At 42.4% G+C, this 20,460-nt stretch overlaps 1 protein-coding gene across 3 annotated transcripts; it reads right to left on the bottom strand.

Annotated features, from left to right (window-relative positions):
- Positions 1 to 885: 885 nt before the first annotated feature.
- Positions 886 to 20,242, bottom strand: kitb (KIT proto-oncogene, receptor tyrosine kinase b). Of its 3 annotated transcripts, none has more exons than XM_035147115.2 (21): positions 19,758 to 20,242; positions 17,759 to 18,034; positions 17,382 to 17,666; positions 14,149 to 14,288; positions 13,319 to 13,487; positions 11,791 to 11,980; positions 11,590 to 11,705; positions 10,855 to 10,969; positions 8,931 to 9,118; positions 8,257 to 8,363; positions 7,033 to 7,159; positions 6,819 to 6,923; positions 6,265 to 6,375; positions 5,548 to 5,686; positions 5,388 to 5,455; positions 5,205 to 5,296; positions 3,817 to 3,939; positions 3,301 to 3,412; positions 2,932 to 3,031; positions 2,041 to 2,150; positions 886 to 1,891 (listed from the first exon to the last, which is right to left on the bottom strand). In XM_035147115.2, the coding sequence occupies exons 1-21, from the start codon at positions 19,810 to 19,812 to the stop codon at positions 1,872 to 1,874; spliced, it is 2,748 nt and encodes a 915-aa protein (XP_035003006.1). In that variant the 5' UTR covers positions 19,813 to 20,242; the 3' UTR covers positions 886 to 1,871. The 3 variants fall into 3 exon arrangements, with proteins under 3 accessions (XP_035003006.1, XP_035002987.1, XP_035002996.1); XM_035147096.2 differs by having other exon boundaries at positions 2,045 to 2,150; positions 19,758 to 20,236; XM_035147105.2 differs by having other exon boundaries at positions 2,045 to 2,150; positions 5,388 to 5,452; positions 19,758 to 20,236.
- Between the last annotated feature and the right edge of the window lie 218 nt (positions 20,243 to 20,460).

Below are 20,460 nucleotides of genomic sequence, written 5' to 3'. Positions count from 1 at the left end.
GCGGTGCTTTGTCTGCTGCTGTTTGGCTTATCAACATACCAAACTAAAATGGCGTACTTTTCTCTTAAACATTAGCGTATTAGTTTTATTATCATGGTGACATTAGCCTTTAGCTCAATAATGGTCATGGTACAGATTGTGGTCATGGAAGTCTTGTGTCACAAAAACAGGACCAGACTTTCCACTTCTTCCTCAGTTATGATATATGAGGTGTTTTGCATGTTTTTATGATGTAGCAGTGAATATAATCATTGACTTTTTAGAAATAAAACGTCATCAAGTCATCATTTTATCCAGTAAGCCGTTTATGTTGAATATTGATTAACAAATCTTTGACCTTTGAGTTCAAGTGCCCATTTCACCCAATTCCCTCATGGTGTTCCTGAGATAGCGTGAATTCTCAAGACAGTGTAAATAAAGATGAACGCTGTGTCTCCGCTTCCTCCCACTATCCAGAAATGAAGCCAAAATATCCCAGATACGAAGGCGGCCATCTTGCACATTTGGAGCCAGAGTCTGCACAGTAGCAGTGGATGGAGTCGGGTTAGCGAGGTACTTGGTGAGTCTCTCTCAACTGTCGATGTCAAATGTCCCCTTATTTTTATAGCATCAAATAACTGATTAAAAGCAAACTTACTGGAAAAAACAGCACTTGAACAAGCATCAGTGTGAACTACCTAAAATGATTATTATCATGATTATAAATTTGACTTTTTAGTTTGGTTGAGATCCCATCCACTAACATGGAGGAGGTGGAATTTATGACCTCAAGATGCTTTGGCTTCACTTTTGGGAAGCAGTCATGTCATCCATGTTTCAAGTCTATGCTCGAGGGGGGGGACAGAAAACTCGAAAGCATAAAAATGACAAAGGAATCGGACGCGCTCCAGTCGTTCTACCATCACAGGTACTTTATTATCACAAGTCAACCAACTGTATCAAAACTGCAAGAACCTCAAAACCAGTGTACATTAGCTCTGCTTTGGCTGCCCTCACCACAACAACTGTGTCATTACCAAATGCATCATTCAGTGTTTCAAAACAAAAACAAAAATCTAAAGGCACATCTCTATTGTATTTACATTGCATACATGTTTGACATAAATCAAGTAAAAAGAGCACACGGTCACGTGGCCACAGTGGCTTCGCTAAAGAGACCAAACTAAAGCTATCCCTAAAATACATATACAGCAAAACACCAATTAGTTTCATATAAGTCACAGTATTCAAAGCCACAACTCTGCTGTCTGTTGTCCCCAAAGCATTTAAAGATGTGATCAAAGGCTGAATGTGAGCCAAAATGTCTCCCGCTGCTGATGTATCTGATGGTCAGTGCTCGAGTCTGCTTGATATAGACATGCACCTAAAATACCTACCACAGAGATCAATACGCCAATGGGAAGATTAGATAGAGGTCAATACTTGGAGCTCAGTGCAGCATTGTATATATACAGTGTGTGTGTGTGTGTGTGTGTGTGTGTGTGTGTGTGTGTGTGTGTGTGTGTGTGTGTGTGTGTGTGTGTGTGTGTGTGTGTGTGTGTGTGTGTGTGTGTGTGTGTGTGTGTGTGTGTGGCAGGAAGGCCAGTATTGGAGCGTTAGTATGAGTGAACATGTTAGTAGCCTACAGTGTGTTTGGCTCATGTACTTTGTGCAGTAAAAGGACAAAATGATGAGGGAGGAGGGGGTTGTGGATTTCTTAGCTTTGTGTAAGTGCATGTTAGTGTGTGTGTGTGTGTGCGTGCGTGTGTTAGACGTAATCCAGGAAGACGTCAGCCGTGCTCTGCAGTAAAGGCTGGGTGGGTGCTGTGGTGCTGCAGACAGAGCTCAGCCTCCGTGAGGACGCCCTCTGCTGCTCTGAACGACCCGGTGCGTTACTCAGCGTCAGGTACACCTGAAAACAAACAAACAAACAGACTAAAACCCATATTTGTGGTTTAAAGACGTTCTAATTGTCATTCTGTAATAAAGACAATATGCCAAACAATAACCTTTTATATTTTAAAGGAAATAACATGAGTAATTCTATCGTTTCTTACATACTTACGTTCTTGGTGTTTTCGGACAGTAGTAGTTCAGTCCTCTCCACCAGTTTCCTGAAGGACGGCCTCTTCAGAGGATCGTGGTTCCAACAAGACAGCATCATGTCATACCTACAGAGGAACGACGGGTTAGTTTTTGACAAAGGGATTAAAATACTGCCTAAAGAAAGACATTTAAAGCTGGTGGCTATACATCTTTTCCCAAATTCATTCATTCATACATTTACTATTTTGTTTAACAACATTTTTGTCTGCTTCCTGCTCCTTTCTATTTGTAAATTGTGACACCTTTTTATGCTTTGTCAAATTAGACTAATCTCAGCCAAGGCTAAAAGCCTATCTCACCATGTTAACGTTAAAATCCTGGAGCCACTGATTTTTTAAACTTAAATTTGATTGGTTCCTCCTTGGGCCAGGCCCCACCCCTCCAAAGAATTTCATAGAAATCAATTCAGTACTTTTTGCATAATCGTGAAAACTAATAAACAAACAAACACTTGCAGATGAAAACATAACCTCCTTGGTGAAGGTAAAACAGCAGGTGAACATTTTGAATAGCCACCACAATAAAAATGAATAAAATTCAAAAAAGTTTATTTATTCATATGCTAGTTCATAGTGTGTTCATTGTCATAATAAGAGAGAGACCGGTTATAGTTACAGCTGAATCAGTTTTTCATTTATTCAATTGGTCGATTACCAGAAAATGACCTGGCAACTATTTTGATGTTTAATTAATCATTAAAGTGATGAGCAAAAATGGAAAAAAGGATTTCACTGGTTTCTACTTCTTCAGTGTGGGTGTGAAGGTCGAACAAAACTACTCGGTAACACTATGGAAATTAATGATTGATCGCATGCTTGTTTATAATCCTCAAATAGGAACACTTACAACTCAACGGGAGCAATTTCAGGCCGAGTCATCCTGTGGCCCTCTTGAATCCTCCTATAAAATTCTGAGCCCACCTGCATCCCTGGGTACGGGCTATTACCTGGAACATCAACACACAATATGATCACACTTAAAAAACTGTGTCATGGATTATAATGATGACGATACCTCGAGCTACAATGGGATTTCTAGAGCTGCAGTGTGCATCAGAATCAATATTATTGTGCATGATTCACTCCACTAAGTGATGTTGCTGAGGAGCATCATCAGAGCATCTAGTACGGCCCCCTGTCCACTGAAATGGATTATAATAATGGCTCAGACGTTATAAAACAGATGCAACAGCAAAGCTTTGACTGGAAATGTTACCCAGGGAGAAGATTTCCCAGAGCAGGATGCCATAGGACCACACATCACTCTCAAAGGTGTAGACACAGTCGAAGATGCTCTCTGGAGACATCCATTTGACCGGCAGACGAGCCTGCAGGAGGAAGAGACGTGAGGACAATGTAGAATGCCTTTTCACTTTCAAATAGTGCATGTCCATGCTCTGCAAGTGTATTTGCATATGGAGACTGAGCTGAGGCTGAGAAATCTGCAAAAAAGGACCTTGAGAGGGTTTGGACTCAAGGTCACTACATGGATTAGTTTGATAAGTGAATTATTCTGGAACTGTGAGAATTATGTTAGAAAAAGGAAGGAAGGAAGGCTAGTGCTTTATTTTGGAATAGTGAATTACCTTGTGCGTTTGAAGTATCCATGTATATATATACACACACACATACTGTATATATGTATATATATGATGTGTATATGTAGGCAGGTAGGTAGATAGGTAGGTACGTGGAAGGAAGGAAGTTAGGTAGGTAGGTCAGAGAGACTTACATTTCCCCGCAGCACGTAGCTGGCATCAGTGGTGATGTCTCGTGCCAACCCAAAGTCACAGATCTTAGCCACCCTGCCGTGAGTCAGCAGAATGTTTCTGGCTGCCAGATCTCTGTGAATACACTACATACACACACACACACACACACACACACACACACACACACACACACACACACACACACACACACAAACACAAACAAGGAGTGTTGACATTGTAACCGGTCTCTGCAGTGAATGGGTGAGTGGCACACAGCAAACACATGCAAATCAGGCGAGTAAAAACTTGTTACAAACACAAAAGCCAAACTGGCAGCACGTCACAAATTACAAAAATGCACTGACACAATATGTCTGACAATGAAAAGACAAACTAAAGCAGAGACCATGAGGCAGTTTTTACAAGAGCACTGTAAAAACTGTTTGTATGAGAGAAGATACAGTTTATGTTAATACTCATCTGGAAGAACATTACACACATGTATGTTCTGATATTAACTCAGTTTTATTTATAGCTTAAAGAAAGTGCTGCTGCTGAGGCTCAGGCTCAGCGCTCGGAATTAAAACTGTTTGTACCCGGGGGCACTTGTTTCATTTAAATTAAGTAGCTTATATCATTACGTGCTATTCATCTGTTAAGTGTATTATCAATTAGCCTGGCACAGAAGGAGATACGGCTGCAGAACTTTCTTCATCAGGGTGTCAACAATAGATTTCATTTTGTGATTTGATTTTAGAATGACAACTTTATATGTGCCATATTTAGAGGCACAGATGAAAATGTGCCTCTTGACTTACTCTGGCATTTTTTATTTAGTTATTTATATGCACTGTCCCTACAAAATTAATGAAATCAAATAAAAATAAAAAGTCACATCCAGTAAGCATTGTATTTACATTGTTATATACAGGAGTGGAAGTATTTATGTCAAGTGTTAAACAGAAAGCACAGGCCACAAGGTGCCTACCACGTTAATGAATGTAAAAAATATATTAAAGAAGAATAGTCGAGCCTTCAAGTTTTACCATTTCACGGTAATTATAGTCTAGACATGAACAGATAAATAGGCTGATTTAATAAGAGAAGTAAAGTGCAGTGTGGGAAAACATTCCAAGGCAGAGAAAAAGACAAGCTGGTTTTAATTTAAAAGTAAAAGAAAGAGTTTAGACTGTGAGGAAGCTGCTTTCATCTGTTTGCAGTGGTATCTACACAATCTGCTTATCATAAATGCAGCTCCACAGTGTTTAGTTCTGACTGTATGAACATTACTAAAGCGGACAATCTACAGTGTGTTGGCCCTGAGCCATAATAATGTGCTTTATAAACCAGCAGCAGCATCTTCTGTAACGGCTCTATGAATATTAAAACAAGTCTATAAAACACTTACATTCTTGGAAGTGATGTACTCCATCCCTTTGGCCACCTGGTAGGAGAAGCTGAGGAGATCTTCAGCGTCCAGAGACAGCTCCTCTACATCATCTAGGAAAAAAAACATTTGCGATGCCATCTTTAGTAAATGAAACCAGGCTTTCAAAAATGACAGGAAATAGAGAATCAGAGGTTTTTCTACCTGACTGTGAGGACCGTTCTTTCTCAGAGGGACGCATCGGCATGTATCCTGTACCGGCCACCTTGCTGCTACACAATCACACACGTGTAAGTGCCGTTTATAGACATCAGTTGTTATAGCAATTACTATCAGGAATACACACACACACACACATACACACCTTGTAGACTCAGTTCGGTTTAAGACGTTGCGATAGTAACCATCACCAACTTGGGAATTGAGGAAGGACTCTCGCTTTCGGCGCAGGAAGTTGAGGAGGTCGCCATAGCAACAGTACTCCGTGATCACCAAAATTGGGCCTGGCAGCAATAAAAAAAAAAAAGAAGAAAGAAATGAAATCTCGATCAGGGATTTTAAAACTACATGACAGCGTTTAACAATGACAGAGAAACACAAAGCTGCAATAATTAGACAAGAGAAGAAAAAGACATGCGTGTGATGTCAGGAGGCTGATCTCTGTGTTAAACATGTTGAACAAATGTGTGTCAGTATCTTGTTTTTAGTTTAGTTTTTATTTAACGCTTCAGAACATCCTCACGGAAAACATCTCAAGTGTTCAGCGTTTCTCACTAACAACAAACCCGTGCATGTTTGCGTGCCATCCAATCTAAATGCTGCACTATAATCGATGCTAAGGGCCAGACGGGTGGATAATATCGATTGACTGGATGCTAAATTTGTGACCAGTCAAAGTGCATCATGTCCTCATATCTGAGCTGCTCCATACTCACTATCCACTATCTGATTTTTAATAAAAGACAAGTGAGGTAATAGAGTCAGAGCGCAGATACACCATTAACAGGTTCCACACCCTAAAGAAACCCCGACACCAAAACCCCCTCACGTGTGAGTTTCTCTGGTGAGTGAACTAACTAACCTCCGACAGTGCAGGCTCCCAGCAGGTTGACGATGTTCACGTGGTTTCCAAGGTAACTCAGGACCTTCAGCTCTGACATCAGCGCCTCCTTCTCCGTGGAGTGAGCATTGGCTGAGATGAGATCATCACGACATTTATACACCCAACACAGCAATTTAAAAACACTCTATTAAACACCCTTGTTACGATACATTACTGTGTATGACATTATCAGAGTGTTAGCTCTGATGCATCAGGGTGTATTCCACATTTTAATAGTGTGGCTGGTCAAGGTGGAGTTTTATTTATAGTGAGATTTGACGCTTCGCTCGCACAGAATAATGGAAGTGAACGGGAGGTGAAGGTTCGCCACAGCTACATTCGATTATGTGTGACCGTGCCCTAGATCGCATTTCTGACCACACCTATCAGTGAAAGCCTGAAGCTTTCACCCATAGAGGGCAGCAAATCACAGCTTTCTTTTAGCTGGATGTTAAGTTACTCTTTAAGTGCAGTACTTGAGTAAATCTCATTAGTTACTCTTCCCACAACGTACTACTATGGGACAGACTTACGTTTGAGCATCTTAACAGCGACAGTTGTAACAGTATCTGCAGAGCAGAGTCCGTACGCTGTGGCCCTCACCACCTTTCCAAAGGCCCCAGAGCCCAGGGTTTTACCTTCAGGAGCAGACAAACACAAACAATAATGAGACTGCGCACTGAGTCTGCACATGTGTCTTCTCACAATGAAAACATATACTGTTCATGACTAAGCAACCTGTCATACCAAAGCGCAACTTCTGTCGAGGAAACTCCCATTTGGAGTCGTACGGCAGCTGCGTCGGGTCAATATATATGTAATTGTTGCCATGGATACTCTCGATGACCTTCCACTGGATTTGAAACTTTGGTTTCTGTGGAAGTTTAGAGAGAGAGAGAGAGAGAGAGAGAGAGAGAGAGAGAGAGAGAGAGAGAGAGAGAGAGAGAGAGAGAGAGAGAGAGGGGGGGCAGGGATTTATGCAGAGAAAATGATTTAGACCAGTTTCCTGACATTGTTGCCTTCACCAAGGACGTCAGCATTTGTTTGTAAACAAGATTACTCAAAAACTACTGGATTGATTTCCACTGGTGGAAAGATGGGATGAGGGTCAGGGAAGAACTCATTCAATTTTGGTGCTGCACGGATCAGGGGGCGGATCCAGGAAAGTTATTTCACTTTCTTTAACATTGTGAGATTTGTGTGGTTTGTCAGGTATGATTTGGGGAACTGGTTGTTGGGGCTGATTTAAATAAAAATCTGGATCTAGTGAATTAAAATGTGGTTTCATAAGGGGACTATTGGGCCTTGGCACAGGTATGAGATATTCTCCATGTGACTGCATGATCATTGGGCTCTCATCTTTGGTTTTTCTCATCGCCCTTCTATCCATTTTTCAGATTACTCACTGCACTATAAGTCTTTCCCCTGACGATCCCACTGTGGATACATATACTAGTTCTCGAGGGCTCTGATTCATCTAAATGTAATTGGAGCAGCATGCCGTGGGGGGGGGGGCATTAATGGCTCGAGGCGTGATCATGATGTCAAAAAGGCCTTTAACTGCATGTCTGCTCGCTAAATGGATGATTGATTCATTTGAGTTTCATGAGGACACATTCATGTTGATTAAAACGGACGATCTGCAGAACATCATTTCCACATGTGGCACAAGAACTAGTCTGATCTCCTCTAACTTTAACATACGACAAACAACATGGAGGCCCGTGTCATCAGCGAATGACAAAAAGCTGTTGCAGCTATTTATTTTTCTACGACGCAAACTGCATATCAATGCTGCTAGATGTTGGAGATTTAATATGGATGTCTATAAACTTTTATGGATTTGAATGGGATTAATGGCAACAGATGTATTTGATGTATACGATTTATTACCCCTGTTTCCCCAAGATTAAAATAATTCATAACCGTAATGATATGTGCTGCATGTGTGTGATTTATTTCCTCTATTACCTGCATGTACTTATAAAGGAGCACCAGCAGAATGAGGCTGAGTAAGATGCCAGTCGTCACCATGCCGGTGAGAAGAGGAGTGAAGAGTTTATGGGGGACGATGCGTTCTGAGGAAAAACACACCAACCAGAGAACCCACGATCAGAAATCACACCCAGCTTTAAGAATAAACAACATTTTACTGGTCATTACCCATACGCACGCACGCACGCACGCACGCACGCACGCACGCACGCACGCACGCACACACAGACACACAGACACATGATCACATCCTTTACCCCCTGCTTTAAGACAGACAGCTGCGGCAGTGGTGTTTGTTTGCGTGAGAAGGATTAGCAAGGCTACATCATATAATCCCAGCCTGCATAGTCAGCATACACTAATCTTATTCAATCTGCACCCAGTATCCACACACCTGGCCCCAGCAGACACAGGGTCAAGGGGTTCGCGTGGCTGCGTGTCATTGAGTTTGTTTACTATGTGTGTACCGATGCAACAGTCTCTGTGGCGTCGTACAAATGAGATTAATATCTGCATACAGGCAGCAGAGCCTCTACTCTGTTCTCTACTGTGTGTGTGTGTGTGTGTGTGTGTGTGTGTGTGTGTGTGTGTGTGTGTGTGTGTGTGTGTGTGTGTGTGTGTGAGTGAGAGTTATAGATTCAGCATTGTACCACTGATGGAGAACAGCGTGTAGGCCTCTTCCCCCTCCGCACTCGCCACACACTCCAGGGTGTGGTAATGTGCGTGCTCCTTGCTAACGTTCAGTCGGCTCTCGACCTCGCTCCTACCAAACGAGGACTCTGTCACCATGGCAACATCCGGAGTCTCCGATTGGGTGGCATTCGGCAGGTGTGAGCACCTGTTGAAAGGTTATAAAGTTGGTGGAGGTCACTGTTTTATACAATTTCCTTTTTAGAATATAGGACAAGATGGTGAATATCCCTTGTATACGTTTGAAGGCGACCAGTATATGTTAGCATGTGTTAGCTGCCACCAGCGGATGTACATGGACGTAACTTCAGTTGTTCACCTTAGCGTCATCAAGGGTTTTGGCCTTGTAATCAACAATACAGGCCGAATTGGAGGGAACGCAGATGCTAAAGGTAAATCTGACTGGCTACTGGCTTGTATGGCAGTACTATGAAAGCCATGTGGCCCGCTCAGTAAATCAGACATCAACACCTCTTTGCCTTTTTAAACTAAACACTATCCCATTTTAGAACATCGTACGAGATGGAGAATATCCCACACTAATTAATGCTAATTAATCCAGTTGAGTTAGTGGACGTTAGCGTCATCAGCTGTTTCTGTCTTTCAATCCTCTTCTAAGGCCGGCCCACCACAGTCTTTACTTGTTCACAGTATAAGCATTTTCACACCCCTGGCCAATAATGTTTTTCTTGTATTCATCACTCATACTAGTGAATTTCTGCCGTTTTTTCCCTCTTTTTTCTCACTTTTGTCACTTTCGTTTTCCAATATCAAAATTACTTTATTTCCCAAATTCTTACGTTATCTTATCTGACCAACCAAGTCCCTGGATGCTGTTCTTTAAAAAAAATCTTTTATTTCCGGGCTGCATTTTAACTCTCTATGTTCATGGTCTAAAGAACACAGCATAAGTACATTTAGGGTGTGTCCAAATCCACTTTTGTTAGTTTAACAGTTGTTGCTGCTCCAGGTGCCGACTCAGAAGTCATTAGTCATGGATCCCTTTTGCCTGTCAGGTGAGCTTGCACCTCGGCAGATTGGTATTATAATGATGGATTTACCAAGTAGCGAGATTGATTTCTTCTTTGCAGAGGAAACAGTTTCAGTGCACACACCTATGCAGGTGCATATTGTAAAACTGTGAAATTCTGCACCACTGACTTTAGAACAGGGTTTTGTTTTTCCAAAGCACAAAAGGAATTTCCACTGTGATGAGAATGCAATGTGCCAGCAATGCACCTGACACACCTCATTTTAACACTAACAGGACCCCATGGTTTCTCTTTATCTCTTTATTGAAATTGTGTCAGACAATATCTTAGATTATTAAAACCAAAGACCCTCATTAAAATGTACAGAAGGCGAGTGCAGCCATCGTCGCAAAATAATCAAATTTTATCAGTTATCTTGAGATTAAGGGTTAATTATCTCAGAATAACCATGTTGTTTTTTTCTCGTTTTTACAGGATAATTACCTGGGGGGAAAATAAAATGTTTCTTGAAAGAAAAGAAAGTCCCTTGTTGTTTTCCTTGACTATATTAGTGATAAATCAATCAATTATCTCAGACGAGATTCACAAATGACTGCGGCGCAACAGACAATACACAGTTAGGTTTGTTTGTCTGATTGCAAATGAGACTAATGAGACTGATCAGGATTGCTAATCATTTGTAAACGACAACATGATTGGAAAACATGAGGACAGTCTCCAGCTGGTAGAACAACAAAACAAAGCATTAAAGACATCATTAGGTTTACTTCCAGCTCATCAGAGTAGCTGTGTGTCATCGTCTTTACGACCTTATTTTTAATGTAAACAATTTGATCACGTAAACAAAGCATTTTTATAAAAGTATTGTAATATGTTTTTTTCTTTAGTATACCTGGTGTGGGGCAGCTCACAGAAATACCAGGTGATTTTCGGCACTGGATAACCTGCAGCTATGCAGCGCACCTGTCCATCAACAGGCCCCTCCTGAGCAATGATAACAGGCTTACCTTGCAGAGACAACACAGAGACACAGGTGTATAACACATAGTACGTGCCATACAGTAGATACTGGTAAGATATTCATATTTCAGTCAGGAACACTTTGTCATGTTTTATTTATTGCACAAATGGGAATACTGTTATGCTAGGCGTGGATGGCTCTATTCTTTGGATGTTCCCTGGATTAGCCAAGCAGCATGCTAAGATAAAACAGGGAACACGTGCAAAACACCCCTCAGTGGGCGAAGCAGGCAAGATACATGGTTGGACTCATGCTAAAGGCTGGAGGCTGGGGTGGTGGAGGCAAGTTTAGCTGAGCAGGGATCAGTGAGGAGGAGGTCGTATTTAAAGGGACCGCTTTGTTGAGAGAAAGGGCTGTGATTGGTGAGTGACCAGTGATGTGGTGATCCGTAGCTGACAGCTTATGACAGCTGAGCACATGACTACTTGTCCTGCATGAACTAACGCGATGCTTCATTTGTGCTACTGTTTATCCAAACCACCTGGAGAACAAATGAGCTGTCACGTAACCCATCAGTGGATTTGTGACCTGTTTTTAGACACTTTCACAACCTTTTAAAAATTGTGCTCTAATTAAACACAAGGGTCTAGTGTGAGAGTGACTTACTGCTGACGTATACGTGGAATGAATGATCGACAGATGCATCCTCGTGACTGGCTGAGAACTTATAGATCCCGCCCTCCGAGCCGAGGACCCTCACCAGTCTCAGCTCGCTGATGTATCTGATGAGACAATCGTACATTTCAGAATCAGTTCCTCAGGTGTATTTACGGGGGATCCCTTTGGCGCTCTGTAAACTTCCTCTACCTGTATTTGCGGTGGTGGATGGTGATGACGTGCTCCGTGGTGTTGAGGAGCCGCTTGCCGTTGTAAGACCAGGACAGAGAGCTGGGTGAAGGGTAGGCGTCTAATTCTACTCTGAGGCTCAGGCTCTCCCCCTCTTTGACATCCGCCTGGACCGGACCTGGACTTCCTTTCATGGTGATGAACCCCTGATCTGGAGAACAGAAATATGCATCAAGGAAAAGGATTTTATAACTCCAATAAGTAAATAAATATATCCAATTTCTTGCAGGAGAGGCTTAATCTTCTTGTTTATCTCAATGCTCTATTTTCTTTTTAGTTAGTGATTACCTACATTCCCCCACAATCAGAGCAACAAAATGATATATAAAATGATGGGGGGGGTGGGGGGGGTGGGCCAAGACCATGTAGGGAGACTTCCAGTACCTTGTTACGACACAAAACCCAGGAAGCTCAATCGAGTCGCTCAAGCATGACGTTTCTGACTTAGAGGAACCATAACAAAACGCGCAAGTGTTTTTTTTCCCCGAGTTTTTGGGTTGGTAGACATGCCAGATACCCACATTAACCTGTAGAAGCACTAACAAAGTGGAATTTGCATGCTATGTCCCCTTTAAGGTAAGTTGTTGGCATGATTTGGTATGAGCCAGAAAATAACCCATTACATTTTAGATCCGAATCAGGGGGCGGATCCAGGAATTACTTTTAGTTTCAACACATTAACTGTTGATTCCTAATTTATCATTGTGGACACAGTGGAAACATGGTGGAGCACGATATCAAACAAATGACACCAATAGCAACAGAGGAACACACAGTGAAGGAGTGTATTGAGCAAGTGCATGATGGGAGGGTTCCCGACACAAGCTGACTCATGCAGGATCTCCGTTTCAACTGTCAACTTGTTTTGCCTTCATTTAAAGTGTGAGGGCAAGATAAATTCATCCAGGATTAAAAAAAACAATTCTCAAACCGCAGCTGAAGAATCTGATTAGCTGCATGAGAATTCAAATTAACATTTCAGCCTGAATTAATCAAAGCCACATTTTAAGAAAAGGTCATGTCAAGTTGAAAGTTGAATTTTCATTTTTTAATGTATCATCAACTTTCAATGTGAGTGAACAGATTTTGCACCCCTGGACCCCTCCGACACAGGAGCAGGGCCCCAGACTCAAAGGTGTGTTTGTTTTGTCGTCATTTTAAGTATCTTTGTAGTTGTTTTGTGTCTCTTTGTGGTAGTTTTAATTGTTTTTGTGGATGTCTCATTAGTAGGGATTGTGAGGCTCTGGCCCATTGACTCCGTAGCCCCTAAGGTTTCCATTAGGTCCATTAAGTCTATTCAGTAAACCATCCATGTATCTGGTGATATATCATCTATATAAAAAATGGGTTCATGTTTGACATATACCCACTCTGGTGTGGTAAAAGGCTGAGAAGATTGTGAGGGTGTTTATCTCGGTGAGTGAAAGGTTTGTGTTAGGGAATCTAAACTAGACAAACTTTAAGGTTAATGCGCTTTCCTTATACTCACCACGGATGTCCAGCTGCAGCTTTACATCACTGGAGCCTCTCTCATTGTGGGCGTAGCAGCGGTAGGTGCCTGAGTCTGATTGGTCGACGCCTGTGATTAAGAGCGTCGTGCCGCGTTGATAACCACGGGAGCCGGACAGGATGTGCGAGGCCTGAGATTCATTAGGATGCTGCAGGACATCAGGGACAAAGGTGAGCGGTGCAACAGGTAACATCACACAGATCCAGTGCTTTGAATGCATCATGCTTAAGTATTAATTTTACTACTTCAAAAAAATCGAGGGCAGGAGCCAGAATTTCAGATATACTGAGGTCATTTAAAGAACTTAAATCAAAATGTTGTTTCAAAACTGCTCAGGTCAGACTTGTTATAGTAGTAGATTTTTTTTAATCTAATTTTATTAAGCTTTTGCCTTAGAAAACATTATCACAAAATAACCTCAGTCATCTCTGTGATAGCTAAAGCCAGAGTCTGTACTGGGTCGGTTACCTGCTGGTAGAACTAGGCCATAACCCAGTTGATGTGAGTTAGTGTGTATGTAGCACAAGTTTTTAATCACAGGTGAGGAGTCAGGTCATGGATCATATGTTAACTCTGGGCAGATCCGGATTTGACTTGGAGTTAATTGCAGGTAAAGGGTTGGGTCTGGTGTGGACCTTTGAGGGTGCAGGCAGATGCGGATTTGATATGGACTCTGGCTACAGCCCTAAAAATACATCTCACTTCAGCCTAAAGTATAAAAGCTATATAAAAGGTAGAGTCCGCCACCCAGTCATGGACACAGAGGACAACCAGTCTTTTTTGAGAATCAATCCCTACATCGATCTCACCGCTGATGAAGGGAAGTTCCACTTGAGGCTGAACTCTGGGTTGACGTTGGTGGAGCTACAGGTCAGAGCAAACTGCTCTCCCTTCCTCAAGATGACGATGTCTTTCTGGGACAGCGTGATCACCGGAGGCACCAACGGAACTGGATCGAGAAATGGAAAAGTGACATTGTCACAACTGGTCCAGTTGGGGACCTCATCCAAACCAGCACACTCATAAAAACCATCCACCATCTTGCTCTTACTATATTTATTTCCAGGACATTAAATAACGGGGTCACGTGGGGCATGACCTTTGCACTTCTCGAAGAAAGTTATTCATGAGACCGAAACTATTTTATTGTGGTGTATAGTATTCCTATAATCATTGTACATCACTTTGGATTAAAGAGCATGGTAAATATTTAATCAAAATGCTGCTGAAACTAAATAGGATGACTTCATACTAAAATAAAAACATTAAAAATGTATATTTGATGTTACTTCTGTGTCTTTAATGGCAGAAAATGTTTAATTAGTGCACAAACACCCACTATTGCAGATGTATACTCACATGACTGTACACACAAGTACAGTGCCTATGCCGACACTTGCACACACAGAAGTTCCATGTTGAATCTGCAATGTTTGATAAAGGCTGCGCTAATTCTATTTACCCCAAACGCGGCCTTCATGCACCGTTACAAAGCTTTGTTCAGTATGGCCACTCTAATCCCTCCGCTCCTCCCTCCCTCACGTCTCTGTTCTCGCTCTCCCTCTCCATCATTCGAAAGGACACCTCGCCACGACTCCCCCCAGCTCGTCTCTGTTCTGTCCTCTTCTCACCGCAGACCAGACTGAAAGTGCTGATGCAGTGCAGAGGACAAACAGCAACATGATCACCTTTCCACTGACGTCCAACGGAACTGATTTTATGTTTACGTTTCATTTTAATAAACTTCATATGAAAAAAATAAAGAGCTAAACGCCTTTTGGTAAAACATATCTAGATTTGTAGTTCTGCCAGTGGCTTCAGAGGTGATAAATGGGCCTGGATTGAAATATCTACTTAATAAAGGAGCTTGAAACATTGTACAAACATTCATGGGGCCCAGAGGATGAATAATCCCAACTTTATTGATGCATGATTCTCTTTCCTTCAAACCTCCTGTCGACAACCCTCTCAAAAACCATGTATCTTAGATTTGAACTAAAAAACAAAGGTTTTTATTTTCTCTTCTTATGATTCTCAGCTGAATATCTACAATCTGTAAACATTGATTGTCGCCCTCTACAATTATCGGAGCCAATATTCTGCAGCTCTTTCATAATCATTGGAATCAATACTTCTTTTTAAATCTAACCGCTGTTAAAGTAAATCAATTTTAAATATTGGCTTCACCGGCCCTAATGCAGCTGCACCTTTCTGTTGTCACCTCTACCAGATGCTGAATTTGTAATAAACATCAGGGAGAGGGATTTGAACACTAAGCTAAAGTAAGCAGCAGATCTGAGTGTTGTGTAAACAACTGTGGAAGAGAAGAAGGAAGAGTCCATGGGCAGAACTAGTAAAAGTTTAAATATACAGCCTGTGATTAGCTGCTGTAATGAAGAAAAAACACTGGGTAGAGATCATAGAATATTATATATTAAGATAGAGTTTTAAAAAAGCGTGCTATGAGTTCACAATAACACTGGCGATGAACAAAGTGGGACAGTACACTTTCCACAGCACAACCACAGAAACACCCAGACACCACAGCGGGTGTCCATAAACTTCATGTAGCCATTTGTGTTAAAGTTTGAGTTACTGTAAATCTTAACACCAGGATTTGAATTTTTACATATATCGGTTTCATATATCGGTCACTTTATATCTCTTTATCTCCTCCATAACTTAACAACCCCTGAGGATACAGAGCAGTCGACCCCTACAGTAAACATTGTACGAATCCTTGAGATCTGTCCCTCTGTGAACACTTCACTGCAGCTTGTCCTCTTTGGTTGGATCATCGCTGTTTCTTGCTTAACCCACAGGCTGACTTTTGTTTACAAAGTGGATTGAACTTTTAGAAAAAGTCATTCAGGAAACTGAGTTGAACAGAAATTGAATCAGCTCCAGCTCTAATTTGTTTTCACTGCCAATTAGCAGATGTTGGCATAAAACCGAGGGTGGAGTGTGTAGGATGTAGTGGCATCTAGCCGTGAGCTCGCAAACTACCAAGTGAATACCCCTCGTAGCATGTTGGAGAAAAAAAACCTTTCCAGGGCCAGTGTTTGGTTTGTCCACTCTGGGCTACTGTAGAAACATGGCAGTGTAACATGGCAGACTCGGAGGTTAGGGACCCACTCTCTATATACATGGCTTATTCTAATGCACTGAAAACACAAACACAACTATTCTTAGTCTCAGATGATTATACACAATGTTCCATTTCTAATAATTAACCCCCCCACACACACACACACGCACACACACACAGCCCACCAACTGCTTATGTTTTTCAAGCAATGGCAGGACCATGAGCAATATTGTGTCTGGATTTTTCTGGAGTTTGCCTTTCACATAAGAAGAACGCAGCAGGAGATTGTCCGGGTCAGAGGCGTTTTACCACAACAGAAAAATGTCCGTACCATTCAGATCTATGTGTTTTCCACCTCTTCTCCATCCTGAGATAGTCGTATTGTTTTTGTTTTTTTCAGTTTTGCGTCCATGGTGAGAAAGAAACGTCACCAAAACGCCCACGTGCTTACTGTGAATTCTCCTGCTCTATTCTCACATGGGCTCACTCGCACATTCTCTGAACATTTTACTTGGGGGCTGGCACATACAGCCCCTCTGGAAATTTTCAGGAAAATGTCTGGTATTCAGTGCGTGTCTGAAAGCAGCTTCAGGTCCCAAAAACTTTAGAAAAGGCAATTGCTTTGACTCTACTTCTCACTGAATAACTTCCCGGAGCGATGAGCTACTTTTAGGCTAAAAATCAACCATGTGATTTAACACTGACCTTTCAGTAACGTCTAATTATATAACTTTCTGCAAAGATGACTGAAGCCCTTCCTTTGCTTAATTTCTCTCAGCATCTGCACATAAAGCTTTCAATCTATCTTTCTTCTACTTACTTTAGCTCAATCATTGCCCATGTGAGAAATCTAGTACAGCTATGCCACATGGGGAACCACTTAAACATGTATGAAATTCAGCAACATGAAATATAGTCGTGAAAACAAAAAAATATCCATCATATCTTCCTTACCAAGTCGTACATCCACAGTGTATTGGGTAGATGTCACTTTGAGTCCATGCAGCTGTCCCACACAAACGTAACAGCCCTCATATTCCTTTCTCACGTTGCTGATGATGACACCTCGCTGGAGGTTGCTGCGGAAACTCATATCAAGGGGCAGAGGTCGTCCATCGCAGGTCTCCAACGCCAGGAGTGTGACCTCAGGGTCGGTCACAAGACAGGGGATGGTGCAGTCCTCACCTGCACGCACCAGGATGACGTTCACCATGGTGCGCTGGAAGGCATTCTGGGTATCTGAGGCGAAGAAGGAGAGACGGGACTGTGGATTAATCGATGATATTTGAACGAGCACTCACAGGCCTCTTCCTCCATCGTCAGCAACCGACCTTTCACGTAAACGTAGATGGAGCTGTGTTCCAGTGTGCTGTTGTTGACACACACATAACGGCCCATGTGGAAGCCCTGCACCGATGGCACCTTGACATAAGCTACTCCGCCATCTTCCACCTCGCCCTCCAGCCTGCGGGACCTCTCCCACTGCCACCTCAAGCTGGATGGGGCGCCAGGCGTTGTGGTGTTGTCGTGGCAACGCAGCTCCAGCTTCCCCCTCTTGGGAACCACTATGTGAGGCCCGCTGGGGGAGATGACTGGCTCGCACCACACTGGAACAGAGGGCAAGACAGTATGGTTGATGTATGGTGGTCCTGGATGCTGCTTCAGCGTTCAGTTTGGATAAAGATGAACAGATTCATGTAGATTCATTATTGACTGTTCATCACTTGAAAGAGCAAAAACAGAACAGGTGAGTAGTGGAGGAAATATCAGAAAATAATGAAAAAAATGCTAATTACAATTTCCAAAAGCTCAAGACGATTTAATGAAATTGCTTTTTTTTATGACCGTCGGTGTAAGAGACGTTAGGAACAGCAGCAAATCCTCCGAACAGAGAAGCTGTTACAAAACAGGGTTTGATATTTCTGATTGAAAATGACTTAAATGATAAATGAACAGACGGAATTGATTAGAAGTTGAAGATTTCATGCTGTTGATCAATTGATTTTAAGCTCAATCGACTCAATTGACAAATCCCATCATTTCTACAGTGCGTACAAAAGAGAATAATGTGACGGTTAAATAGGATGGTTTGATTTGTACAGAGCCCCTTAAGACAGGGTGCTATCTAACCACCACAGCTCAATTACATGATCAATACTTATGAGCTGTCCATCCGCTGAGTAATCACACAATACTCAAGGCCCCTAAATCCATTTGCTTAAGATGAGTAAACTAAACTAACATTTTCATCTCAGTTCAACCCCAACAAGCCAAACCCCCCTCTAAGGTTTCCTTTCTTTTTTTGTTGCAGTTTTCCACATGATAGGCCCCATTGCAAGATCGGGATTTTCATGTGACTGTTGTGCCTTCAGGCCTGGCAGGGGCTGGGAAAGCAGCAGGGCGAAAGGCATGTGGAGGCAAATAGGCTCCCCCTCTATACTAATACCTGTGGGTTTGCAGGCTGTAATGTTTTAGAGCTGATATCTGCGGGCAATACCGGGATTTGTCTCAGTGGGAAAAAAGGTTTTAACACAGAACCTGAGGCTGTTACATGACTAAACAAATAGTTTTCATGGCAGTTGCCCGAGCTGGTAGATGTCAGACTGCTGCAGGGTGTGTGTGTTTGTGTTTAAAGATGTGGCTCTTCTTTCGTTCTGTCTTCTTTTTCCGGCTGCTGAGCTCAGGCCACACAACCTTATCCTCTTATTTTGGTGGGATAAATAATGCATTAATTACACACACACACACACACACACACACACACACACACACACACACACACACACACACACCTGTTGCCTGCCTGCCTGCTGACGCGACCTGAAGGCATCTCCTCCTCCGGCACCTCGACACAGTTGTTATGCAAATGACTCCTGATATGATCAGTAAACTTGAGGTGGCAGATTGCGCCGTTAAACCACAAAAAACGTAAACCTCAACCACGTTAAACAAACAACACTGTATTTATGAGCTGCAGTAAACTGAAACAGTTGAATTAGTGGACTTCAAATAGTGTCAGTGATAAAACATAATGTAGTGATTTCTGTATCCTGGTTTAAAGACAGACTCCAGAGACAAATGTGGTGGAAAGACTAAATTTCCTTATCATAACAGGTGATAAGCGCATCAAGAATAATTTATTCACAAACTCTCTACTAAAGGCATATCATACTTCCATGTCCCTGTCGTAATAGCAGTAAAATATAATTATTTGTGAGTTAAAGAGATCAAATAATGTCATTAATTTGAAGGCAGACATACCATGAGCGACGAAATCAACATTTTGGCATCATCACATTGATTTCTGTAATTTTGGAGCGGTTTTCTTACCTTTCAGTGGCAGCAAAAGAAGATGTGAGGCAAAAACAACCCAGTGGCACCTCATGATTGGGTGGTTTATGAAGCCTTTCACTCTCTTCCACGCGCCTCAACTGCAACAACAACCATCCTGTGCTCTTACAATAAAGAAAAAGAAACAAACGGAAGACACGCCAGATCCCATCCACTGCAATAACATGAGTCCCAAGTCCCGCCTGCGTAAAGCGCGCACTAACACAATGATCAGGCTGAGCGCGTCCCCAGACACCCCCTCCGCACCTCCCTGGTGGATTTCACTGGAGCTTAAAGACACAGCAGCAGCGCCTCCTCTCCCCCTCATGGCCCTGCCTGCAAGGATCCCTGCTGCTGCCACTCCTTGCTGCCCCGCATTGGCTGGAGACTGGCCAAGGTGATGAGGCGGATATTACCAGGAAAAAAAACACAACGCACGGCTCCCTCGCGCCAAGCCACCTTCAACGCCTTTTACGCAGCCATTACGCACAACAAGATAGAAAGGAGGTGTGAAGAGCTGATCCAATATGAACAACAACAAACATATAGGACACGATTTGATGTTTTCACCTGCTGTAAGATCAATGTAAATATGCTACAGCCCACACACACTATGATAAAGCAGTCAACAGCCTCTTGTTGCATCTCCTGGGCTGCTGCTGCTGCGGCTGTTGTGATGATGATGGTGATGATGATGATGGCA

Source organism: Hippoglossus stenolepis, chromosome 2 (genome assembly GCF_022539355.2).
Source record: "Hippoglossus stenolepis isolate QCI-W04-F060 chromosome 2, HSTE1.2, whole genome shotgun sequence".
NCBI classification, from domain to species: domain Eukaryota; kingdom Metazoa; phylum Chordata; class Actinopteri; order Pleuronectiformes; family Pleuronectidae; genus Hippoglossus; species Hippoglossus stenolepis.
This window is presented reverse-complemented; position numbering and strand designations above follow the sequence as displayed.

Coding starts and splice junctions, on each gene's coding strand:
- kitb (XM_035147096.2), bottom strand. CDS start 19,812: ATGAGGTGCCACTGGGTTGTTTTTGCCTCACATCTTCTTTTGCTGCCA. Junction 5,456..5,547: donor AACCGAACTGAGTCTACAAG/GTGTGTATGTGT, acceptor GTGATTGTGTAG/CAGCAAGGTGGCCGGTACAG. Junction 1,892..2,044: donor TGTCCGAAAACACCAAGAAC/GTAAGTATGTAA, acceptor GTTTGTTTTCAG/GTGTACCTGACGCTGAGTAA.